This window comes from Hippichthys cyanospilos, chromosome 20 (genome assembly GCF_059441005.1).
Source record: "Hippichthys cyanospilos isolate Australia breed blue-spotted pipefish chromosome 20, RoL_Hcya_1.0, whole genome shotgun sequence".
Classification (NCBI taxonomy): Eukaryota; Metazoa; Chordata; class Actinopteri; order Syngnathiformes; family Syngnathidae; genus Hippichthys; species Hippichthys cyanospilos.
This window is the reverse complement of record NC_142388.1, coordinates 14,067,204-14,089,160: the sequence shown is the minus strand read 5'-3', so window position 1 is coordinate 14,089,160 and position 21,957 is coordinate 14,067,204. Positions and strand designations below refer to the sequence as shown.

Sequence of the window (21,957 nt, the reverse complement as noted above, 5' to 3'; positions counted from 1 at the left end):
AGGGTAGCCCAGACTTCCCTCTCCCCAGCCTAGGTGTTCCCAGGCCACCCGAGAGACATAGTCTCTCCAGCATGTCCTGGGTCGTCCCTGGGGCCTCCTACCGGTGGGACATGAGCGGAACACCTCACCAGGGAGGCATCCTAACCAGATGCCCGAACCACCTCAACTGGCTCCTCTCGACGCGGAAGAGCGGTGGAGTCATTCCCGGGTGACCGAGCTTCTCACCCTATTTTTAAGAGAGAGCCTAGACATCCTGCAGAGGAAACTCATTCCGGCCGGTTCTATCCAGGATCTTGTTCTTACAGTCACAACCCACAGCTTGTGACCATAGGTCATGAGGCAGGAATGTAGATGGACTGGTAAATCGAGAGCTTTGCCTTTCGGCGCAGCTCTTTCTCCACCACAGCAGACGCTGCATCGATCTGTCTGTCGATCTCCCAGTCTCTCCTACCCTCACTCGTGAACAAGACCCCAAGATACTTAAACTCCTCCACATGGGACAGCACCTCATCCTCCACCCGGAGAAGGCACACCACACTTTTCCGACTGAGGACCATGGTCTCAGATTTGGAGGTGCTGATCTTCATCCCAGCCGCTTAACACTCTGCTGTGAACTGCTCCAGTGAGAGTTGGAGGTCTCGAGGTGAGGAGGCCAACAGCATCACATCATCCGCAAATAGCGGAGATGAAATGCTGAGACCCCCAAACTGGACCTCTTCAACGCTTCGGCTGCACCTAGAAAGTTTGCCCCCCCCAAAAAATTAACAGAATTGAAGACAAGGGGCAGCCTGAATTCGACTTACTGCCAGAAATCCGACCAAACTCTGACATCGGTTGTACAGGGACCGAATAGCCTGTATCAGGGTGTCCGGTACCCCATCTCCCAAAGCACTCCCTTCAGAGTTCCCAGAGGGACACGATCGAATGCCTTATCCAAGTCCACAACACACATTGCATACTGGTAGGGCGAACTCCCACACACCCTTGAGGATCCTGCCGAGGGTGTAGAGCTGGTCCACTGTTCCATGGCCGGGTCGAAAACCACACTGCTCCTCCTGAATCTTGAGGTTGGACTTCCTTATGGACCCTCCTCTCCAGCACCCCTGAATAGAACTTACCGGGGAGGCTGAGTGGTGTGATGTAAGAAATACTAAGTTGACAATACGGCTACAATGGTCGCGCAAAGGATACATGTGTGATTTGCTCATTTGTATGAAGAGGGGCGGTCACACGAGCCCTACCCCTAGCGGTAAACATCCTCTTCTGTCCAGAGCTTCAATAGAGCCACTCGCTCCCCTAGAAGCCGGCTCCACTCGGACATCATCCGAGCTCATGCGCAGCAACGAGGAGCACGGGAGGCTCCCCTTCCTCCTCCTCCTCCTCCTTCTCCTCCTCCTCCTCCTCCTCTTCTTCCTCCTCCTCCTCCTCTTCCTCCTCGCTCGAGGCCACCGCGCGTCTTCTCCCGCCCTTCGGTCTCCACTGAGCAGAATGCGCCGATCGCTTGCCACGTTCGAGCAATGATGATTTCCGTCGTGTCCACGGCGGAGAGCCTTCCTAGGGGCGCAGGGACACCGGCGCCGAGCGTGTACCAGCGCATCAGGAAGGTCTTGAGCAGGTAGGACGAGACCGCACGAGCGTCCTTCTCGCAGCGCGGAGGAGCGACACCGGCCGCTTGTCACTGCGGACGCTGCTTTTTTTTCAACGTCTTTTTTGCTTTTGGTCGCAAACGTTCAGCTCGTGCAACAGATGGAAGATGTAACAGATGTTGCTTATCCGGACGTCACGTCGTGCGCGTGTGCTTCAGGTGTGTTTCACGCACGCGCTTGAACATGCACCTTTCGCTTGTTTCAAAAACGCGGCCACTGTCGGAACACATCCTATAATCCATGCAAAATTGCATCTGAACATTAACCCCCATACGTGAGTCCGCGCGTGTACGCTATATACACGACACAACTCCTCTCCACTTCTTGTCTGTCCTCGGGCTCTTGTAATACTGAAAACGGAGTTTGAGGCATTGTGTCAAGCAATTTCAGAGAAGATGAAGCAAGTCTTATTACATCCAAGCAAAGAGTGAAAAGTCTTATGTTTCGGAAATAATTAACTGACTATTCACACCAGAAGGCAACAATACCTCTTTAGTGTACGAGATTATATTCACCCTGATACTTTTTGTATTTTTCTACCTTAAAGGCAGAGCAGTGATTTAAAAATATTCTATACAATAACATCTTGTATGTAGCTCGATCCTTGTACACATGCTATTTTGATCACATTAATGTTGTGTTTGTGGATCATGAATTAGGCAGGTTAGGCCAATTAGGCCATCCATTAGTTTTCCACAACTGCTTCTCCTCACGCGGGTGGGTCGCTGGCTTGCCGGTGCCTATCACAGCTATCTTCGGGCAGTTGGCGGGGGACACCCTGGACTGCTTGTGTCAGGAATAACCCTCAGATCCCGAATGGAAATGGACCTCAACCAGGCACACGAGGTGATAGTCACTGAGAATTTATTAACGAAAGGCGCACACGAGGCATGGAATTAACACAAACAGTCCAATGGGTAAAGTAGCAAACAAAAGTCACAAAGTACCAACAGAAAGTGAAATGATAACTGGGTCTGAGTACCGAAGTCCAACGAGAAAAAGGGTAGCAACAGAAATCGTTCACAAGCAGGAAAACATAACAAGCACAAAGTACAAACCGAAATTGTCTTGAGAGGGCAGGACGTGAAGCAGAGAGCGCTGGGGTTCACTGAGTGGCTAGAGAGCTTGGCAAAGGAATAACACGGCAATGACTTGTCAGTGCCGGCCAGCTTAAAAAGCCCCGTGATGATGGGCAACAGGTGTTCCCCTTCAGAGGCAGGGGAACTCAGTCTGCAAAGTGACAGTCAGCAGACGCCCCCAGGATTACCGGGGTGATTCTGCTGGAAGTCAGTAATCAGACTGGGGTCCACCACACACGAGCGCGGAACCCAGGAACGTTCCTCCAGACCATACCCCTCCCAATCGATAAGATATTGAACACCCCGCCCCCTACACCGGGAGTCTGCTGGACCTTACCGTGTAAAAGTGCCCCCTGTCAACCAAGGGAGCACTACAGGAGGACACAGGGAGCCGGAGACTAACGGCTTGAGCAGGGAAACGTGGGAGATGGGGTGGATTTTCATGGAAGGCAGCAAGGAGCGCTTGACTGTGATTAGGTTGACAATGGCATCTATCTTGAAAGGACCCACATATCTCGGATCCAGCTTCTTCGCGGTCCCCTGGATAACCATACCTCTTGCCCGGGCTGGTACTGGGGGGCGCTGCACCTCCGCCGGTTGGCCAGTTGGCGGTTCCTCTCAGTCATCCTCACTAAGGCGGCCCTGGTGTCCCTCCAGACCTTTCTGTGCCCTGCGCATGACCCTGGAGGGAAGGAATGAAGACCTCCTTCTCTTGGGATGGGAAGACCGGGGGTTGGAAGCCGTAAACGACCAGGAACGGGGACTTGCCTGTAGCTGCTGAAGGTCTGGAGTTGTGGGCGTACTCTACCCAAGGAAGGTGTGTAGACCAGGACGACGGGTTTTGCTGACAAACGCAGCAAAGTGCCGCTGACAGCGGTTGATTTGTGCGCTCGACCTGTCCATTTGACTGTGGATGGTAGACCGAGATTAAACTTGTGGAGGCCCCTATGGCACGCCCGAAGGCTTTTCACAGCCGAAAGACGAACTGTGGTCCGCGGTTCGAAACGATGTCCACTGGAATCCCATGCCGGCGGGTTACATGCTGGACGAGAAGTTGAGCAGTTATCAGGGCGCAGGCGAGCCCCGTCAGGGCCACGAAATGGACCATCTTAGAGAAATGGTCTACCAATGTCATGATGACATGACTTTCTCCGGGAAACTGGCAGGCCGGTAATGAAGTCAAGGGCCACATGGTACCATGAGCGAGATGGGACCAGGAGTGGATGTAACAGGCCGGCCAGTGGTCCGTTTGTGGCTTTTCCCCAGGCACATGTGGGACAGGCAGCAACGAAATCGATTACGTCGTTTCGACAGTCCGGCCAACAGAAACGCCGGTTGACCAAGAAGGCCGTCCGGCTCATGCCATGACGGCACGGCAACTTGGAGCTGTGCCCCCATCCCATGACAGGGGATAAGGCGGCGCGCATTCCGTAGGTAGGCGGCGAGGTTCTTGTGATCGGTGTAGATGGTGAATGATTGCTGTGTGCCCTCCAACCAGTGCCTCCACTCCTCTAATGCCAGGACAACCAAAAGTTCTTGATTGCCCACGTCATATTTTCATTCTGCTGGGGATAAGCGGCAAGAAAAATAATGAACAAGGATGGGACAGTATAGTGCCTACACCTGAGTCGGACGCGTCATCCTCGACCGTAAACAGAAGTCGGGGGTTCGAGTGCAGGAAGACCGACGAGCTCGTAAACCTAGTTTCGAGGTGTGCGAAGTCGGCCTCGGCCCCCCCACTTAAATGGCACTTTGTTAGACGTGAGCCTTGTCAGGGGTTCGGTCAGCATACTGTAGTTGCGAATGAAACGCCTATAGAAGTTAGCAAATCCCAGGAATGTCTGCGGCTGTTTTTTTGTTGTAGGAGGTCAATAGACCACAGCCTGGCTTTTGGCCAGATCGGCATGTGATTGGCCCTTCTCCACAATGAAGCCGAGGAACGAGACAGAGGAAAAATGAAACTCGCACTTCTCCGCCTTAACGAATGGCCGATTTTCGAGCAGGCACCAGGCGGACATGTTGTTGGTGCTCCTGCAGGGTCAGGAGAAAATCAGAATGTCATCTCAGTAGACGAAGCAAATGATGTTGAGCATGTCACAGAGTATATCATTGACGATGTTCTGGAACACTGCTGGAGCGTTGGTTAGACCAAATGACATGACTAGGTATTTAATTAAAATGTAGAAGGCTGTCTTCCATTCGTCTCCCTTCCTAATGCAAATGAGGTGGTACGCGCTTCGGAGATCTAGCTTAATGAAGAAGTTTGCCTGATGCAGTGCTGAAAATGCGTCATCGTGTATTGGGAGAGGGTATTTGTTCTTTATGGTGATCTCATTTAGCCCACGGTAATCAACGCATGGTTGGAGAGTTTTGTCTTTTTTGCCTGTAAAGAAAAACCCAGCACCAAAGGGAGAGGTCAAAGGATGGATGTGTCCGGTGGTTAGAGAGGAGGAGATGTACTCTTGCTCAGGGGCGGATATCTTGTATAGTTTTGCCGCCGGATAGGCTGATCGGGGAACGATATCAATCGTGCAGTCGTAGGGCCGGTGAGGCGGCAACGCCAGCATTTGGTCTTTGCTGAATACTTCTTGCAAGTCATGATAAACCTTTGGCACACGTTCCAAATTGATTTCCTCCCTTATGGAGACTGCATATTCCGCCGCTCTCACACAATGTGCGTGGCAAAATTGGCTCCAACCCGCGATGATCGGTTTAGTCCAAATAATGTTTGGGTTGTGTAGCTGAAGCCACGGCATATCAAGAACGACTGGCGCATGTCGAGTCGGCATAACGAATAGCCTAATTTTCTCGCAGTGGTTGCCCAATACTATTAGCGATACTGACTCAGTTTGGTGGGTCACAACGGCCAGGGGGCGCCTGTCTAGGTCATTAACTTGTTTGGGTTAATCTAGTGGGGTCACCAAGCACCCCAGTCTTTTAACTATAGCAATAGTCAGAGGCAGAGACCCGCTGCCCTGGTCCCAGGAAGCAGCTCCTGGACTTGATGAGGAAATGCGAGACGCCAGGCCCTGCATGTTGGACATTAAGGAGACCATGGCGTCTCGGAGTTCCTTAAGCGCTTGTTGGTGGTGGCCAACCAACTGCCCCTGGCTTGCAAGGGCCTTTCGCAACCGCTTAGCGTCGGTTGGGGCAACAGGTGTGCGTGTCTGATAGCCCCGCCCCCTTGCAGAGGCAGGGGAACTCAGTCTGTAAATCAAAACAAACTAAAAGGCAGGAAACGTGACCGCTTGCCAGCCAATTGCAGGGCACAACGATACAAACAACCATTCACACACCCAATCACAACACCATGGACAATTTTAGTGTTTCCAAAACACCTGCTGTGCATGTTTTTGAGTGTGGAAGAAATCTGGGGAGAACATGCAAACTATAGAGGAAGGCCAGAGCCAGCTGGAGTTGGACTCAGGACTCTTTACTGTGAGGTGGATGTACTAACCACTCTTTCATTGATTTATATCCATTTTAGATGATGGCCATAATGCCACTTCCTGTCAACTGAAAATGGCATCAGTTACTCAAGGCTCAAAAAACAAGCCATTTCACCAATTTGTTTAGACTGTTGAACATACTGTAAATCTTTTTTCGTTAGTTTTTTTTTACTTTGCTTCCCCATTCACTACAAGGTGGCCAAACTATGTGAAGTTCGGTTCGCTGTATGTTTTTGGCCATAGTCCAGTTTACTGCCACATTCCAATATTGCACATTGCAAGTTGACTGAAAACTCTAAATTGCCCATGCTGTTTGTGTAAATGTGAACGGTTGCATGGAATACTGGTGACCAGTTCACATCGCTTTTCATCCAAAGTCTATTGTAATTAGATTTGATTACAATTGAATGCAATGTACTTTGCTAGTCAGCAAAAGGCCATAGAAATTTAGCTCTTCTGAACTACTTGACATCACGAGACGGTTACCGCACAAAGGCCAGTACACTGTTAAAGCTATGATATGCATTTCAATATACAGACTTCCGGTTTACGAGATTAATCTGTTCCACGGCTGGGATCATAACGCGAATTTGCCATATGGCGGGCAATCCAAACCTATGTTAATTAGCCAATGTGTGTAAAACCCCAGGTAAACAAATCATGATTGAATATACACATTAAAATAGGTATCAAAATAGTATAGTGAGTGCTACTTATATATAATCTACATGAAGACAATTAAATAATACCATAAATTAAAAATATAGAAAGGATTTATTTACCTTTGAGTGAGGCTAGGCTAGGCTAGCTTAGTTTCTTGCCTTGTTTCTTGATTATCTCCAGCTTCGATTCCATATAAATCATCTTCTTCTATCTTTAACGTTGCTAGCATTCTTGGGACCCACAGCTAACCTATTCATGTTTGAATTAAGCAATTAAAATGCACAATAAATACGTTTTTGGAACCACTCACAGAAGAAAAACACTTTACTGGTCCACCATTTTGGAACGAGTGACGCCGACCAATAGCAGACCAGCATCTTAGTGCCTCCGGGACAATGACCAATCGTAAACAAGTATCTTAGGGAGTCGCGATGCCAACCAAAAGCAGACCGGCATATTAGTGACGTTTAGTAGTGACGTGTGTATAGACATATGACCGCGGAGTGACTCACAATCACGCATGCACACTGACCACCATGTTTGAGGTGTCGTAAGGTGAAAAAAATGGGGTAAAGAAGAGACAAAAAAACGTTGCGGTCCACGTTGTAAGGTGAAAAAAACGTAAGGCAGGGACTTCGTAAATCGGGGACCCACTGTAATACCAACCACTAGCTGCGGCTCACTGTGATCCTGACTACGACAGCCGAGACATGGAAAGGGAACGCATAGCAATCCAGTCACTGAATAAGGTTTAATAATCTAAGATTTGAGTAAATATGTGTTCTGTTTTAGTCCGAGGAATGCCCGTGGCAAGTGCATTTAAAGATAATTCGCCTGATCTGGCATGCACGTAACCGTCACAGCCCGTCTCTCGCAATATAGCTTTTTTTTTTCCCCCAAAAAAAAATTTGCGAAGGACCAAGGACATGAAAATCAAAGCGCGAAGTAGCAAGGGATCACTGTATTTCTGCATACTGACAAAAAAAAGTTTGGCTTTTACATGTTTTATTTTATGTTATATTACAATTTAAGGAATTTATCATTTTATAAGAAAGACAAAAATAAAAACACCTATCTTTCTCACATGTTTTTAAGGCAGCCTTGGCTGGAAATTTGAAAAAAAAAAAAAAAAAAGTTAAACAAAGAGTAGATAAAGCTAAATATTGTAGTAGGCAGTGGTGATTGTCAGGGCCAGCAAGGCCTTCTCTGCTGGCCTAATATAACCTGACATGATCATAACTATAATCAACTATAATAATTATAATAAATGCACTAAAAGTCAATTTCATATTTTATTTATTTTTTCTATATATATATATATATATATATATATATATATATATATATATATATATATATATATATATATATATATATATATATATATATATTTATATATAAAATTATTCTCCATATTCTGTTCTTTTTGTCATATTATATCCATATGGTTACACTCCTAGGTGCTGCAGTTTTAGTGTTAAGTTTTTCGCCAATTAGAATTGTCGCCAGGTAGACATCATGAAGTCTGCCTGAGCCCAGAGGTGCTGGGCATTCACTTGAACAGAATGAAGGCTTCTATTCAGGGTGCAATGACATATTGTGTACGGGCCCATATTTTTGTTTGACAGCTGCAATAGCCAATTGATCCATAAAAACGCCTTCAAGAACCCTCACGTAGAATGTGTCGTAACTGGACGCTCACTGCAGGAAGGCCGTGCTATATTGATCCACCATGTTTAACGGTGGATGTACTTAAAGTTATTTTGAAAAAAAGAAATAAACATGTTGCTCAACCAGCTAATGTTAGCATTAGCGTACATCAAACCCAGACCCGCAGACGCTTTTTTTTTAAACCCACAATGGCTGAAGAAGAGCAAAACGGAAATGGGACCGACGCGACTTTCAGAATTGGCTTCCATGTCAATACAAAAGGATTTAATACTGTATTTGAATTGAAGCGAAGACAAACTCTACAAGCAAGTCATGAAAGTCTTTCTGAGGAAAAAAAGATGAGTGGATTTTGTATTGAAATAACTTCGGGACATCCGTTTTGGGTGAGTTGATATGTTTTTGTCATTTTATGTCATTCATACTCAATTGCCATGTTTGGTTGGGTTTGGTTGTTGTGAGTTTGTGGGGTTTTGTTCATATTTCTGTTCCACTCGTGTCAGCCTTTATTACCGGCATTCTCGTTAATTTAATTTCGTCCACCTGTATGGTGACACTTTGTCCAGACGTACACCAGTTTTGCTCTCCGGTTCGGTCCTGCCTCATTTCCTTGTTAAAACTTCCTGTATTGAGCCACATATTTCTCAGTTTTCCTGCATTTTTTGGGTCTCCTTCCTTCCTCCTCCCAACTCACCATGCCTTGACGTGACACTTATATTAAATTGCCATTTGTAATTTAGCTTTCAATCTTGTTAAAGCTTTCCCGCCATTTATGGTCTTTATAAAACTTTGTGGACAAATATTTTTAAATTATTATTACTTCTTCTAAGTTTTGGCATGTAGAATGATACGTTTTAATTGTTGATTAGGGTTTATTGATGTTTAAATGCTCTGATAATTAGCGTGCATAGCCCAGTAATGCGTAGGAGGGGTCCAGTCACTGAAGACCTAAGTGTGAAACGCACGGACAGCCACTGGTAGTAGGCAGTTCCTCTCTTCCTCCATACTTTATTAATTCACAGCATATTGTAGTATAGAAATTCTTTTATGGTGTACTCTTAGCTTGCTGGGAGAGGCTTCTTGCATAATAGCTTTTAGCTTTTGTGTTGCTGTTCTGTCCAAATGACTTGACTTTGCATGCTTCATACTTAATTAAAAAAAATAAAAACTCTATATGAGCCGGAGAGGACGAGCCCGATTCTCAAGCCTGAAGGCACTGGCCAGCTGGGAGTACTACAATTCGGTCAAGGCCGGCAACAAGTTGACCCAGAAGGTGCTGGTGCCCTCTTTTATTGAGAAGCAGAGCTTCGGCCTTATCATGGGGGTCGTCAACCCCTACATGGTCACCGGGCTGAGGCTCCTCGCCAAGACGATGGGCAAGGACGATCACAGGTGATGAACGTGCGTGGGAGGGGCAGGACGTGTGCTGGAACGACAAGTATCACTGCGTGTTGAGGCCAAGGGCAGGAGGTGACAAGGGCGGAGAAGAAGAAGAAGAAGAGGGGGACAAAGCTCGGCAGGCTGCCAATGCCCACCGCCTCGGCTCTGTACATCACGTCCAATGCCCTGCCTGGCTCCTGCAGGGACATTATCTTCTTCAAGATCCCTGGAGTCGAGTATGCGTGCATGGGGAAAGCCAACGCTGATCCAACTGAGAACTCTTTTGGCAAGCGCCGCACCATATGCGGCACCAACTACTGGACCAGCGTGCAGAACTTCATGGTGAGCAACAAGCTGGCCCAGCGCCTGCACTTGCTGAAGCTCATCGGGTTCTTTCCCGGGAACGTGCAGGCTGATCTGGACCACGCCAAGGCAGAGGAGAAGGAGGTCGATGAGGTGATCTTGGCTGAGCTTGCCAAGGAGTTGGCTGGTGACCAGCCGGACCCGTCAATGGACGAGTTGCTCCTAACTGCAATTAGCAACTACGGCGGTTGCCTGGCCAGGAAGGTCCAGGCCAACCCCTCTGTGGCTACGTGCTGCAAGCAGAAGCTTACCCAGCAAGAGAAGATGGGGATTGCCGTGGAGCTTGTGAGGGCCAACCCGCATTCTGTGATGTTCGACACCCTGATCGAGCTGGTTGACAGGAGGGAGCTGCAGACGGGCCAGGCGGTCCAGAAGCAGCCCTCTCTCCTCATGGCCCTTCAGGATGTCGTTGTGGGACTCCCTGATGTGCAGGAAGGATAAGAATGAGCGCAGGGTAAGGTTCCTCTACCTTGCCATGCACCACAGGGCACCTGCTGGAGTACCTGGCGGCCTCAGACCTGACCTTGCAGGGATACAGGTGCAAGGAGGGGCACAGGCTGGCCAACACCATCGTGCCGCACATCAGCAGGTACGCATCTTCAACAGTTTTGGACTTCAGAAATGAGGAAGAACAAGGCCTTGGAGCAGCCAACCAGCAAGAAGAAGAGCTGGGTCAAGGGGGGAAGGAAGGAGGCGGCGAGGGACAGAAACTTTTATAAGTCCAGGAATTCAACCTAAATAAAAGTTGTGATTGTATAGAACAATGTAAATTCTGCTTTTGTTGAGTAAAATTAAAATGTTTCTGCATGCTTTCCTCATATCAAGTTTCTGGTGTGAAAATTGAGTGATTTAGTCTTTGTTTAAAACTTAGTTGAAATTGCACTAAATAAAAACAATTTACTGTAAGTGGCTATTCCGAAAAAAAAATATAAAATATAAAATATGTTAAATGTTGCTATTCCTCAAACTCAGGTGAGTTGTAATCTTCAAAACAAGAGATTATTTAACTCAAGACCAGGGATCATTTGAGACTACAGTCTTCCCTCATCACTTCGCGCTTCACTTTCTGCAGCCTCTGTCTTTGCACTTTTTTTTTCCAAAGGACCGTCACTTCACAGCAACATTTGATGCACTGTGACACTCCCATGCTCAGTCGTAACGTGGTGTCTGAAGCAGTCTTAAAAGCACTAATACCCAATCTTGTTCAAATGAAGGCACTTTTGTTTAAAAGTAAACCTCTACTTTTCTACATCTGGAACTACTGCATATAAGGGTGTTTTGGCCAGAACTCTACATGTTGCTCAGGCTGTGCGCTTGTAGCTGTGACCAGCGTGACTGAGGCTGGCCCTTTAAGAACAGTTGAAATGCATTGTGGGAATGGGCAGGGTGAAGGCGAGCGGTTAGAGCAGCATGCTGCAATTCGAGGTGAGAGTTAGAGAACAGCACTCATCACCCACTGATGCACTCTACTATGTGTTGAAAAATAACAAAAAAGAGCCTGTTCAACCTCCATACTATGGTTAGGAGATCACTGGGCATGGGGCCGAAAGGTAGGGAGGGTTTTAATAAACACACTTTATTTATGTGTGTCTATCGTCTGGGGTGTGGGGGAGGGTTCTACGTTGTAGAATTGTTTTTCCAGTCCCCATTAATAGCAAAGAACATATAAATAATCACAACCATAAACAAAGTTGGTATGAGTTGATTGCATATATGTCTCCTGTCCACTTCAGGGACCTGCTGGTGACATTGGCCTTAGGCCAGGTCCTGTCTTTGTTGATCTGTGCCATCGGCCTGACTAGCAAGTACCTGGCTGATGACTTCCATGCCAACACACCAGTGTTTCAGAGTTTCCTCAACTACATCCTGCTCTTTTTGGTCTATACCACCACGCTGGCAGTCAGGCAAGGTACACTCAGAATGCACCTTAAAGTTGTGCTCATAAATTGTGGGTTCTTTAAATATTCTCCTAAAAATTCACACAATGATTACAGTGTGTTTGTGGATCTGGCTGTTGAAATATCAAGACTATGTCCTAAAATAGTTTTGTACATGTCTTTAAAGTACTGTAGTCATTTCAACATATTGTGCAGGGTAGCAGATGCACATATAGTTGCTTCAATGAACCTATCATTTATTGGTTGTTACAGCACTGCAGAAAGATTGTTTACCCCTTATTGTCATCTTACAAAAACATATCAACCTCAAGACTGCAGTAAAGACGAGGTACGAAAAACGTTACACTATTATGTTATTCACACTTGTTTGCTTGTGTCTCTCACCAGGCGAAGGTAACTTGTTGGCAATTTTGAAGCAGCGCTGGTGGAAATACATGACTTTAGGTTTACTAGACATTGAGGCCAACTACCTGATCCTAAAAGCTTACCAATACACCACACTGCCAAGTGTACAGGTATTTCTATTTACATGGCTTGAATATTACAAACAAATTGATGTGGCTACTACAAACCTTTCTTAGTCAGCTTTTCAACTAAATCAATTAAATAAGTGTCTCATTGTCTCTGGAGGACCATGCACACATTTGGTGATAAGAGGATTTATAACTGTGTAATTAAAGGTTTTTCTTTTAAGAGGTATTTAAGCACACTAGGTATTCTTGAGGAGAACACATACTGGATGAGACCACTATCTTACTGTATCACGTGCTTCCACTGTTCTACCTTTATTCAGATCAAAATACATTATGCTGTATATTGATTATATAGCAGCAATTTACATGCAAGAATGGTGTTTTTCATGTATGTGAAACATGTTTAGTTTCAGTCTGCTACCTACCACCTGTGTGACAGTTGGAGATACAGTATAGATAAGAGAAACATAAACGTGTAGGGCACCTGCATAAATGATTATGTTTGTGATCTTTTGAGGCACCAAGGGTGCTATGCCTGTCACAGTAGCGTTTCCCTTGTCCCTGTATTTGAATAGAAAATACTCCACTCCATCTATTTTAATGAGAAAAAAGAAACAAAAAAAGACAGTCTTACATAATGGTCAGACTAGTGACATCTGGTGGTCAGATAGTTATAGACGCTACAATTGTCAAAATAATTCACCCAAAGGGTCTACAATTATCACGACAAGTCCTTAATGTAAGCTTTCTAGAGTTAAATATATGCATAGAAAAGAAAGAACCTTAGGTTGTTTTTGGTTGCTGGATTTCTAACCGGGAAGATAAACGGCTTTTTTACTGAACCCTTGTGTGAGTCTGCTGCCCCCCTTAAAGACGCCGTTCTAAAAAAGCTGACCACCACGACGAAACAACAACAACAAAAGAGCTAATATTGTCAGTAATGAAAGTCATAGGTGGAGTGAATTAAAAGGCCAAAATCTGGTATTTTAACTTGACATCGGAATGAACTGGAGTTGCCAACAAAGCAAAAGACATGTCAACAGGCCACACACAGTGTAGTGTACCAAATAAATATGAAACGTATCTGTTCAGGCGGGGCCAGTGCTGAGATTGCAAAATGTTATGTTCTGGTTGGTGTTTGTTGTTTTTGGGTTGGTATTAGCTTTTGTTGTTGTTTTTTGTCGTTGTTGTTGTTGTTTTTGTCCTTTCAAGTTATTTTTCTACTGGTGGGTTTTTGTTATGATTTTTTTGGTTCATGTTTCTCTTTTCCTTGTGTCATTGTCTTGCCAGTTTGATTGAGTTCACCTGTCCTTGTCAACCTGCTTCTCTTGTGTGTGCTAATCAGCTTCCTGCACTAATTGTGTCTTGCCCAGGTAGTTCTTATTGATGTCAGCTTAGGTTGGATTTAGTTCCGTTTTGCAATATGCTTTACTGAAATATTCACTTGATTTAATAATCACACTATGATATACAAAGAATCTACTTTTCATTTTTTTCTCTTTTGTCTCTCTCCCCCTAGCTGTTAGACTGCTTTGTTATCCCAGTGGTCCTCCTGCTGTCCTGGTTCTTTCTCTTGGTGAGATACAAGGCTGTCCACATTGTGGGCACAATATTGTGTCTTTTGGGTATAGGGTGCGCGGTGGGGGCTGACGTCCTTCTCGGCCGACAGCAGGGCCTCGGTGAGTACGGTCTCAAACACTGAATAAACTTACTTGTTTTTCTTACATCATCAGCCGTCCCGATTGTTGCCGATCAGATTGTTGCTTGCTTGTGGCCGTGGCCATTCCTTGTCACTATGGCCGCATTTATTAAAAGGCCAAACCTACTCCAAACAAGCCCTATTACATGGGACTTTTGATGGTTACCTCATTTGAGGTGATTCTTACTGTTGTATAGGCACACAGACTATAGAATTTATTCATCAGAATAAATACATGACAACTTTAACTCATTCATTTCTAAAGTGTAGTGTATTTTTTACGACTCCAGACATTTAATCACAGGCACCTATTTCTAATAGGTTACTTAAGGTAATTAAGTTATTTTAGGTAAATAAGTACTAAAGTAAATACTAAAGTAATCAATTACGTTAGGCACTAAAATGAGTAAATACTAATTTAAAGTAATTCTTAGGTATTAAAGTTTCTAAGTAATAACTTGAGGTACTAAAGTATTTGATTACTCTCATACTTGAGATACTAATGAACTAAAGTAAGATAGTAAATGATAACAATAAGTGATTGAATACTACAATAATCAATTAATTGACGTACTAAAGTAAGTAAGTTGGCACTAAAATAAGATTTTAAATAAGACAAAAATAAGATTTTTGGTACTCAGGAAATTGATTACCGAAGTTACCTAAGTAATGAATTATTTTAGTACATGAGATACTAAAGTGCTAAAGTAATTGATTACGTTTGTAGGAGAGATACCGAACTAATTCATTAATATGGTACTTATTTATCTATGGATGTATCTCATGTCAATCAATATCAGAAGGAGCAAATGGGCATGCATATAATTTATTTTTGTCATGAGTTATTGACTCATTCAATGCTCACTCTAATAGGTCACATGAAATAATCCGCAAATATTTATTTAGTTTTTGATACTGCCCCTTTAATTTTTTTAAAAGTCACATTTTTGGATATATACTGCCCTGGGGGGTAGAGGGGTGCATACAAAAAAAAAAAAAAAAACTACATATGTACGGCTAGATCTCATGCCACTGAATATTTTGAGTGTTAAAAAAAAAGTTGGTGGTGGTTCATAACTGTGGAAATAAAATGTTGCTAAAGTGTACACAATGGTTATACAGGGGTCCTCAACCTACTACGTGGATCCGTTCTTAGGAAGCGGTGTAACCCAAATTTTAGTGTAAATCGGAAGACCATACAAATAACATTTAAAAAATAATAAATAAAATAAATAGATTACTCTATATGTACTGTATTGTAAAGTAATGTGCTATTGTTTTGCCCCTTTTTGCCCCCGTTTCGTCGGATAAACTTTGTTCTTGCACTGTATTTTATTTTGTAGAGAACTCTTGTTTTGACGCGGTTTTCGCCCCTGAGAGGTCATATATGTAATTCTGTTACAAGCCGTGCAGAAGTGCCTGCTGCTGGAGAGGCAGGGTCGATCTCAACCGTCACTTAATTATGTCAACAAAACCCCAAAACGGAACATAGCACTTGTATGGTCTCTCTTATACGCAACAACTTGTTCGTTAGCGTTTCACCGTTTTTAGACCGCTTAATAATATCTAATTTCACTTCCATGGTGATAGCTAATTGTTTACTGCGCACATTCGTACCCTCAAAAGGCCGTATGTCAAGGCCGTTGGAAACCGAGGACATCCTGTGCAGAATTATATTTTACTGGCTAGGAGAGATGCATCTCTTAATTGCTGACCTGCGAGGCAGTCACTCCTGATACCTTTCTCAGCATTGCTAGCAACTTAGCATTCTCATGAACAACAATTTGCTAATTGCTCTTTTGCACAATCATAATATTATCGAACCATAAGACTTGAAAATGATGAGGGGCCTCTGAGAACAGTTTGTTTTTAATATTTGAGAATCCCTAACTATAAAAAAAAGAGTATTAGTTTGTTTTCCCCATTCTCATCTGTCTAGGGGAAGAGAAGCTGTTTGGCGATCTGCTTGTTTTGGGAGGAGCAACGTTATATGGGATCTCCAACGTCTGGGAGGAGTTCATAGTGAAGAACCTGAGCCGTGTGGAGTTCCTGGGCATGATGGGCCTCTTTGGCTCATTTTTTAGTGGCATCCAATTGTGAGTTCATTAATTGATCTCATCGTATTGAGATGAATCGAACCCTCTTGTATTATACAATTCATATGTACTGTAATGTTTGAAAATTGACGTGATTTAGGTGATCAAATTTTTTTTACTATTAAGTGGCACAGTGGAAGAGTGGGTAGCACATCCGCCCCACAGTTCAGAGGTCATGGGTTTAATTCCAGCTCGCACTGGCCTTCTTGTTTGGAGTTTGCAACCTCTCGCCGTGCCCGCATGGGTTTCCTTACGAAACTCCGGCTTCCTAACACATTCCGAAAACATGCTTGGAAGGTATATTGGTCAAAATCGTCCTTGGATAAGTGTGATTGTGAGTATGATTGGTTGATCATCTCTGTGTGCCCTGCGATTGGTATGCAACCACTTCAGGGTGTCTCCCGCCTACTGCCCGTAAACGGCTGGGATAGACACAAGCATGGCAGCGTTTCTAGTGAGGCTAAGTGGCTATAAAAAATGGATGGATGCTCAACAGTTCACAACAGACTCAACTGCATTTTCCTTGACTCTAAAACTGGGTAAATCTGTATGCTGACAACATGCCGACTTCTCAGATTCATGTTGATGCAACGGGGTGCAATGGGGACTCACACCTGTCCCATCAAACCTTTGCCCAACCTCTGCACATCACATTAATTGGTAAAAAAGAAAAAAAAAAACGGCATCAGTGGACTCTTTTCCCCACTGTGAAGAACATTTCCATATTTTAATAGGGGCTTGGACTTTTGAAGCGCTAATCATCATACCCTTTGTTTGTGTGGTTCATGCGCCATGATCAACTCTCGATGTGCACTTTACCCTAAGCATTCCGTCATGAGCACTGTATTCGGATTAAATTGCTTGTATTAGATTTTGAAGAAAAACAACCCAAAAACACTCACTACTCCAAAGTAGTCTGTAGATGAGCCGCGCATACATCACCGACGCCATAAATAGGGTCACCCCCAAACTAAAACGTCTATTTGATGATAGTGCGCAAATTTCCAAGTTGGTTAACCTAATATTTTGTAACCAGATACATGACAAATGCCATTAAGGACAGATATGTTTTTATTTTTGAAAGAACCAATACATCTAAGATTATATTTATTTACGTTCATTTTCAAATGCTAAAAGAATCACTCCAGCAAAGTAACATTAACTGCACAAACTCATTTTGTGTAGGTTTTCAGAAAAAGCAACACACTCAAGGGTGTTATATTGTGGCATTTTTAGAATATAGTTGAGATCTGTAAAAAGTCTGGAAAACAAATTGTCTTTTCATTTGGGTGTCTTTCATTTGAAGTTTCATAGACACAAGTCTTAATACAGCAGTCTGGTGGTCTGTAAGAGAGTGTGAAGGGACAAGTCAGAGAGAAGATTCCTATTCACTCAAGGGCGTGAACTCCTAAAGACCAAAGCCAGACTTAAACACAAAGAAGCAGTTCTCTGTTCAACAAAGTTCGATCAACAAAGTAACAAGAAGGGAAGCAAATGAAAATGTGTCTTGAACTCACTTATCTGTCATGGTCATCTCATTCCAACTCCAACTTGCATTTTAGGTGAAAGGTTCTCCGTACAAACAAAAAAAGTGTTTCCTAACACTGTCTAAATAAATACTTATTTTCCATCACAGTTCTACTTTCATATGTTTGTCATGCATGTCACTGAAAGTATCCCCACTTTAGTAATAGGCTGACTCATTCACCTGTTTACCACTACAATACTGGGTGGTAAAGTTTCTCCCCTCTGCATTGTGAGCGTGCTAGCCATCAGTCTTAACAGCCACTTGTGTCCAGTCACACCTCTAAATTTGTTTGAAAGTCTATTTAGTAATGACTATTCAATGCATACAGTAAGTCCGTGTTTTTGGAGGTGTTGACTCCTTTTATGCTTCCGACCAAATAGTTCTAAAAAAAAAAAGTGATTTGTGTACTTGAGATAGTTGATGTAGCGGTGACATTGAAATATTTCATGCTTGACTTCTCAAATTTTTGTACATATTTCATCACTTTTCGCGATGAACCATTTCTTGGTTTGTTTTGAACGTTACAGTACCTTTGTGGAGCTAGAAAGGAGAGGAGCAGAAAATTGCTTACACATTTTCAAGTTAGGCGAATGATCTATTGCTATACAGTACATTTGATGTCAGTATTCTGGAGTGTGTCTTTTGAGTTGTAGGGCCATCATGGAACACAAGGAGCTGCTGAGGGTTCCCTGGGACTGGCAGATAGGCAAGTTTGATATGTTTGCGTGTGTTGGAGTTTTAAAACGGCATGTAGAAATGTGCGACAAATCTGTGTTTGTGTCACAGGTCTTCTATACATTGGCTTCAGTGCCTCCATGTTCAGCCTGTACAGCTTCATGCCAGTGGTCATGAAGAGGACGAGCGCCGCCTCCATCAATCTCTCTCTGCTCACAGCTGACCTGTACACTCTTTTCTGTGGCCTCTTCCTTTTTCATTACAAGGTAACAGTGGCTATGTGCACACTAAAATTCTTGGGACATCATGGCAGGCTTTGTGCAAACATGTACCGCCCCTCTTGATTTATTTTTTTAATTTCCATGTATATACAGGTGTATGGCCTGTATGGATTTTTTTTTTTTTTTTAGCTTTCCGACATTCAAGTGTGGTGATCTATCCACCCCTCAAAACTTCAAACACAACAAAAATTAAACAGAAGACTTTTATTTTTATTTTTTGTTGACCTTAACCTGCACAATCTCATAGCCAGCATTTATCGAATTACCGTAGTTCCATTGTCGGTCATCTGACTTGTCCGTATTTTTCTTATTTCTTTTTTTCAATGGAACTAGTCTTCAGCTAACAAGAGAAAAGATATTTGTGATGGTCGGACTCAAAATTAAAGGGCTAAGAACTTTTAGCTTATCAGTCATAATTTTGTTGTTTGGTGATGAACTTGAACTTCATTAAGGGAGCCATGTTTGTTATGGCAGGTTTTTTTTTTTTTTAAAGGGACACTGTGTAATATTTAGACAGTTTTTCATTAAAAAGGAATAAATTGAATGATTACAAATTTCAAAAACTTGCAAATAAGTGTGTTCTTAACGACCAATAGTATGTTTTAAATGTAATCTTAGGTCTAGTTGTCATTAAATTATATTACATGGGTGGTGGTACTGGAGGCTGCCATGTTTGTTATTTCTACGGGCAATGGTAAATGCAGCACCTGCAGCTCTTCCTGCTGTCCGTAATGAAAAAACGGTCTAAATCTTACATAGAATCCCTTTAAGACAACTGGAGATTGAAAATACGATTGAAGAAGACATTTGAAGATTTTTTTTTCATGCCATTATATGAACATTTCTTGATCTGTTTTTACAATGAAACAACTGTGGATAACCCATCATGTTATTTACATCTTTTTCTTCTACTTTTAGGTTTTTTTTTTTCAGGCTGGTTCTGTATTTACTGGCTTTGAAACCGACACCAAAAAGCACTGGCTTGTACCCCTTTGCGGCTACATTAACATTTTATTAAATAATTAATAATAATAATTAAATAACTTGTATATTTAAACTTGTAGTTTAAAATGAATTTATGATCGTAAATGAATTTATGATCTTAAAGAAATGGATGATAACCAACAGGATTTTAGTCAAGTTTTCAGAGTAACACACACACATACACACAAAATAAATGTTTTGTTTGTTTGTTCCAGTTTTCTTGCCTCTATTTGCTGTCGTTCTTCATCATCTTCCTGGGCCTCGTGTTGTATTTGTCAGCGTCCACTTATGTGGTTCAGGACCCCCGAGTTTACAAGCAGTTCAGGAATACAGTCAACCATCGCCCCACTGACCCCCTTCAACCCAGTCAGCGAGTCTTGGAGCCGTCTGTAGCATACACAAGCCTGGGCCCTGAGTCAGGGGAGGAACCTACAGTACCTTGCGTCTAAGCTAGGATGCTATATTACATTCTTGACTGTTGAAGATTTCTACTGGATATGTGAGCTGCAAACACATTGGCTTTGCTTTGGCCCCTTCAGTTTTGTACAAAGAGCCCACTCTCATCAAATTGGGTGACCGCTCACTGTATGAACCTGGAGTTGATTTTATGGAGTGCTAAAATAATACAGTATATGTATCAGATATACATATATGATAAGTGACTGTACCCACCTGAACGTGTAACTGAAAAATGCTGAATGTTATTAATACAAGCCTAGTCTCTACATTAGTGAATGTAGGTTATCAATGATGTACAGTGGGGACAGTAACATTCTCTATTTGTTTTATCTCTTTGAATACTGTTCTAATTGTGCTTGATAAGTGTATATAAACTGTGTTCCTGTGTTTGGGTGCTGAATTTTATTTTTATTTTTTACTGTAAAACCATCTCGCTACCATACAGTGTACTGATTTTATAAATTTAGTTTTGGTTTCACACAAATGCCGGTGTGAATTTTACAGGAACACTGTGGTCTGCTTTCTGAGTATGTAAATTGTACATTTTAAACTAAAAGCATATAAAACAGGACTCAGGATTGGTTGTGTCATTTCCTCTGACTGTAAAAACCTCACAAGAACAGTTTACACAATGATGAATAATTGGAAGTCAAATTAAAAAATATTCTGCTCTTTCCAGCTAAAAAAATACACATTTTCAACCCAAAAATATTTTAAGTTTATTTTCCTGCTAAAATTATACACCTTTATATTTGCGCCCTTCCAATACGACCATAATGACCAACATTAGGCCTGTAGTGTTTTATCCCTTAGAGGTCTAGTTAATTGTTCTTTTTTTTGTGTGAGCTGAACAGTTTTCGACATTAATAATATGCATTTTTTTCACGTTACGATATGGAATACTGAGTTTTTTCATCCCCTCTTTAAGGCATTTATCCCGCTTTATGATTAACATCAACAACTGTCCTGACCTGTGGGTTTGATTGTGTTTGTTGTTTGGTCTTCGTCTTGAGACGTTTTTAGGTAATTGCTCTTATTTTCTGTTGGCGTCAAACTGCCTCCGCTGCACCGCGTCACTACAATGCTGGTCTGCTATTGGTCGGCGTCTCGACTCCTTAAGATACTGGTCTACTAATGGTCAGCGTGATGGGGTCACAAAAATGCTGCTCTGCTATTTGTCCGCGCACGGGGTCACAAAGATGGCTGCCTAAAGACTCGATCTCGTGTGAGAGTGCTTTCAATATCGAATTTATTATGCATTTTAGTGCATAACTTGAATTGGTTATCCATGAGTACAAAGATTGCGAGTGATGTTAAAGAGAGAATCAAGAAGATGATTTATATGGAAACGAAGCTGTAGGTAATCAAGAAATACGAAGAAAGCTAACCTAGTCTAGCCAAGACCACACTTACTTGGGGAGATGGCCATGACAAGGGTCACTCAAAGGTAAATAAATCCTTATATATATATATATATATATATATATATATATATATATATATATATATATATATATATATATATATATATATATATATATAATTTTTTTAATGATGTTATTTAATTGTATGCATATATATTATATATAAGTAGCACTAACTATACTACTTTGATA

General features: G+C 42.8%; 2 protein-coding genes across 3 annotated transcripts; both read left to right on the top strand.

The window, feature by feature from the left end:
• Nucleotides 1–1,266: 1,266 nt before the first annotated feature.
• On the top strand, nucleotides 1,267–20,912 carry slc35f1 (solute carrier family 35 member F1). Of its 2 annotated transcripts, XM_088403261.1 has the most exons (8): nucleotides 1,267–1,615; nucleotides 11,982–12,157; nucleotides 12,534–12,661; nucleotides 14,139–14,298; nucleotides 16,258–16,414; nucleotides 18,596–18,648; nucleotides 18,729–18,883; nucleotides 20,098–20,912. In XM_088403261.1, exons 1-8 carry the CDS (start codon nucleotides 1,518–1,520, stop codon nucleotides 20,329–20,331), a joined length of 1,161 nt encoding a protein of 386 aa, XP_088259387.1. In that variant the 5' UTR covers nucleotides 1,267–1,517; the 3' UTR covers nucleotides 20,332–20,912. The 2 variants fall into 2 exon arrangements, with proteins under 2 accessions (XP_088259387.1, XP_088259388.1); XM_088403262.1 differs by lacking the exon at nucleotides 1,267–1,615 and having other exon boundaries at nucleotides 12,020–12,152.
• Nucleotides 9,680–10,873, top strand: LOC148407491 (uncharacterized). The gene is made up of 3 exons (XM_088403928.1): nucleotides 9,680–9,881; nucleotides 9,968–10,375; nucleotides 10,779–10,873. The coding sequence occupies exons 1-3, from the start codon at nucleotides 9,680–9,682 to the stop codon at nucleotides 10,871–10,873; spliced, it is 705 nt and encodes a 234-aa protein (XP_088260054.1).
• Nucleotides 20,913–21,957: the final 1,045 nt, after the last annotated feature.

Excerpts from the sequence above, each read along its gene's own strand:
- slc35f1 (XM_088403261.1), top strand. The coding sequence starts at position 1,518 with ATGATGATTTCCGTCGTGTCCACGGCGGAGAGCCTTCCTAGGGGCGCA. Across the intron at positions 16,415-18,595 it reads TTTTTTAGTGGCATCCAATT|GGCCATCATGGAACACAAGG; the intron begins GTGAGTTCATTA and ends TTTGAGTTGTAG. Across the intron at positions 18,884-20,097 it reads TCTTCCTTTTTCATTACAAG|TTTTCTTGCCTCTATTTGCT; the intron begins GTAACAGTGGCT and ends TGTTTGTTCCAG.
- LOC148407491 (XM_088403928.1), top strand. The coding sequence starts at position 9,680 with ATGAGCCGGAGAGGACGAGCCCGATTCTCAAGCCTGAAGGCACTGGCC. Across the intron at positions 9,882-9,967 it reads GCTCCTCGCCAAGACGATGG|GGCAGGAGGTGACAAGGGCG; the intron begins GCAAGGACGATC and ends GTTGAGGCCAAG. Across the intron at positions 10,376-10,778 it reads GCTTGCCAAGGAGTTGGCTG|GGATACAGGTGCAAGGAGGG; the intron begins GTGACCAGCCGG and ends CTGACCTTGCAG.